Source organism: Tupaia chinensis, unplaced genomic scaffold, assembly GCF_000334495.1.
Source record: "Tupaia chinensis unplaced genomic scaffold, TupChi_1.0 Scaffold149501_1, whole genome shotgun sequence".
NCBI lineage: Eukaryota > Metazoa > Chordata > Mammalia > Scandentia > Tupaiidae > Tupaia > Tupaia belangeri.
This window is the reverse complement of record NW_006209345.1, coordinates 4,052,572-4,056,213: the sequence shown is the minus strand read 5'-3', so window position 1 is coordinate 4,056,213 and position 3,642 is coordinate 4,052,572. Positions and strand designations below refer to the sequence as shown.

At 52.4% G+C, this 3,642-nt stretch overlaps 1 protein-coding gene across 2 annotated transcripts in view; it reads left to right on the top strand.

The window, feature by feature from the left end:
- The window catches only part of DPP3 (dipeptidyl peptidase 3), a 26,385-nt gene that overhangs the window by 5,798 nt on the left and 16,945 nt on the right, over positions 1–3,642 (top strand). For both annotated transcript variants that reach the window (XM_014585332.2, XM_006171327.3), the window contains exons 5-10: positions 327–401; positions 1,053–1,146; positions 1,619–1,749; positions 1,849–1,979; positions 2,052–2,110; positions 3,455–3,504. In XM_014585332.2, coding sequence (XP_014440818.1) covers positions 327–401; positions 1,053–1,146; positions 1,619–1,749; positions 1,849–1,979; positions 2,052–2,110; positions 3,455–3,504 — 540 coding nt within the window. The remainder of the gene's footprint in view (positions 1–326; positions 402–1,052; positions 1,147–1,618; positions 1,750–1,848; positions 1,980–2,051; positions 2,111–3,454; positions 3,505–3,642) is intronic.

The following is a 3,642-nucleotide window of genomic DNA, read 5'->3' as shown; positions in this document are numbered from 1 at the left end:
GAGAGAACTAGGGAGTGGTGACAGCTGAGGAGGGGATGATGGAGACAGAGGAGGGTCCCAGGCTTCTCTGCACCGAAGGCTGTTTGACCTGTGTGGGGTGAGAACCATGGCAAGCCTCAGGGGTGGGCCAGCCTGGGAGAGGCCGGAACAGAGGTGCACAGAGGCTAGAAATGAGCATCTTTTTATTTATTTTACAGCTTTTTCCCTTGGAAAGAGATGAAGGGGGACAGGGTGGGACAGGGGCAGGAACCTTGGGAAGGGCTTTAACAGCTGTCCCTGCAAACCTTGTGAACTCAGCAACTGCTCTTTCCCATCTGCCCCAACAGGGTATCACCACCTATTTCTCTGGGGATTGTACCATGGAAGATGCCAAACTGGCCCAAGACTTTCTGGACTCACAGGTTAGGGGCGGGGAACTCAAGTGGTTTGATGAGACTCCTCGTCCTGGTCTTTTCACCACTGGTACCCACTCTTGGGTCTCAGCTTGGGGTCAGAGATGTGGGCATCTTGGGTCTTTGAGGTAGAGAAGGCTTGGGGAATCCTTGTCTAGGAGATCAGCCTGAGGGAACCAGGACAATGACTACCTGCCCCACATGTGCTAGGGATGGAGCCTCCCCTCCACACCTCTTGCCCTCCAGGCTGTAGGGCTGCTGATGGCCTCAGGGGCAGGATGAGGCAGAACAGTAGAGCCAGCTTCTGAGTCACCATGTCTGGTGGAATGCCAGCCTGTGTTCTCAGTTTCCTGTGAAACGGTTTCTACCTCGTGCAGCCTTGGCTTGGCTGAGGATATACAGTGCCTGGCATAGTTGAGTCAGGCTTAGCACAAGTTAGTACTCAGTGAACTGAGCAGAGCAGGAGGGTTAACCTGGTCTGTCCATGCCTGCGTTCACCCACTCCCATCTAACTCCCATCTCCTTGGCCCTTGCAAGGGCCTGGACTCCTTCACCTTCATGCCTTTTTCTCTCCAGGAAGACCGACTTTCCCAACCCCTCTACCTCACTATCCTCTCTGGATCTGATTCTTCCCCACACCCCTGCCCTGGTCTTTTCTAGAACCTCAGTGCCTATAACACACGGCTCTTCAAGGAGGTCAACCAGGAAGGGAAGTCCTGCTATGAGGTGCGACTGGCTTCTGTCATGGGCACAGGTGAGCCAGGCCTGGGTGGGCCTTTCTCCTCACTCTACTTCTACTCTCTCCTGAGCATGGCCAATTAAAAAATAATAATAACAAATGGAATTAAATAAATAATTCTTAAAAAAAAAATAGATGGAGGAACCAGCAGTTGACGTAATGGCTATGTCGCTGGACTCCCATGTAGTCGGCTGCGGTTTGAGTCCCGGACCTGGTGGCTTAAACTCATGCTGGTTGCATGTGCATACGTTTCCAAGATCCCGAGAGGAGAATGGAGGAGAAGGGAGTGCAATGTGGCCATCCCCCTGAGGGGTGATTTCTCGCTTTCTGTCTCTCTGTCTCTCTCTGTCCTTCTGGTGAGCGCACGCGCCCTATAGCGAAAATCTCCACCCTCCTACCCCCCCCAAAAAAAAAGGAAAAGAAAAAAGATGGAAAGCCTGAGACATCTCACACTGGCCTTTTTCCTAAGTGATCCCTCTTTCCTCAGAGCCTACTCTGGATTCTGAAGTTACCTCTAAGTTGAAGAGCTACGAATTCCGGGGTAGTCATTTCCAAGTGACCCGGGGTGACTACTCCCCCATCCTCCAGAAGGTGGTGGAGCACCTGGAGAAAGCTAAGGTGGGAGTGAGGGGTATTGGCTTGGGAACCCCCTGGACAGCAGTGGGTGGTATGAGGCAGGTGAATGACCGAGGCTGACTGATCCCTGCTGACCCCCAGGCATATGCAGCCAACAGTCACCAGGAGCAGATGCTGGCCCAGTACATGGAAAGCTTCACCCAGGGCTCCATCGAGGCCCACAAAAGGGGCTCACGCTTCTGGATCCAGGACAAAGGCCCCATTGTAGAGAGGTAAGGCTCTAGCCCTCATCCCTACTCACCCCTCCTGTAGCACCTCCTCCAGCTCTGCCCTTCTCTCCCCAGTTACATCGGGTTCATCGAGAGCTACCGGGACCCCTTTGGCTCCCGAGGAGAGTTTGAAGGTAATTCTGAGGGGAGGGGAGAGATCAGTGCAGAATCACTGCCCCTGCCATGTCCAGGTTCACATTACGGGTTCTCCCCACCCTTCTTGGCAGTATTAATAATACAGACATAGTAAATAAACATAACTTACCATGTATTATGCACTGTTATACCAGGAATTTTCAAAAGTTCATGGAAAGTGTGTGCTGTGAAAAAACTGCATGGATTTCAAATCTTTTATACCAAATAAGCTCATATTGGGCCCACAGGTGGTGTGCAGGTTAGGGTGCTAGATCCCACATGGCCAACTGTATGATTTGAGTCCCAGACCCAGTGGCTTGAAAGACACCAGGCACATGGGCATGCATGCCCAACATCCCAAGAGGGAATGGAGGAGAAGGGATTGCAATGTGGCCGTCTTCCCTGTGGGGTGATTTCTCACTTTCCCTCTCTATCTCTCTGTCTCTTTCCATTGAACACACATGCCCTATAGCAAAACTAAAAAAAAGAAGAAAATCAACTCATACTTTAATTCCATTTTTTGTGAACTTTTTGAAATCCCTTCATATGATACTTACCTATATTAATTCATTTAGATATCATCATCCTATGAGGATTTTTATTCTATTCTCACTTCACAGACTTGGGAACTGGGGTACAGGTGGTAGATGGCCAAGCCCAGACACCCTGACTCTCAGCTGCTTTGCTTTGCTGCCTGTGGTGTTTGCTCAGGGCATAAGCTCCAGGCAGACAGACTTTGCCACTCATGGGCTATGTGACCTTGGGTCAGTTAAATCTGCATCTGTGCATCAGTGAGGTCACATTCGCTGAGAGCTGCCCATTGGCTGGGAGCAGGACTGTGAGCCATACCTGCTGCCACCCACCATCCAGCCTAGTGGCAGGCTGCCTCGGCCCCCATCCTCACATCCTTAAGGACCTCCTGTACAAGGCAGGACATCCAGCCTGAAGACACAGATATTTCTCTGTATCACCTCGGCCCCAGATGTACATTCTGAGTATCCAGCTGCTGGAAGCCAGAGACATTAGCCTGGGAAGAGGGAAGAAAGTGCCAACAGCCCACCAGGGCTCGGGTCTGATAGATAGATCCAGTCCCGGGGACGAGGTGTAAGGGGCAGGTGGTCAGGGCCCTGAGAGGGACACAGGTTCACACACCTGCAGCTTTCCTGCCTGAGTCCTGATCTAGTAGAAGCCACGCTGGGCCACTGCTCTCTTCAGCAGCCAGCACAGGGTCACTGCACACAGCAGGCACTCAATATGTACAGGATGACTGAGGGGACCATGTGGAGGGTAGGGTAGAGTGGGCTTCCTCCCAGCACCCGGCCAAGTCCAGCCCTCCCTTGCAGGCTTTGTGGCCATGGTGAACAAGGCCATGAGTGCCAAGTTTGAGCGGCTGGTGGCAAGTGCGGAACAGCTGCTGAAGGAGCTGCCCTGGCCCCCTGCCTTCGAGAAGGACAAGTTTCTCACACCTGACTTCACCTCCCTGGATGTTCTCACCTTCGCTGGCTCCGGCACTCCTGCTGGCATCAACATC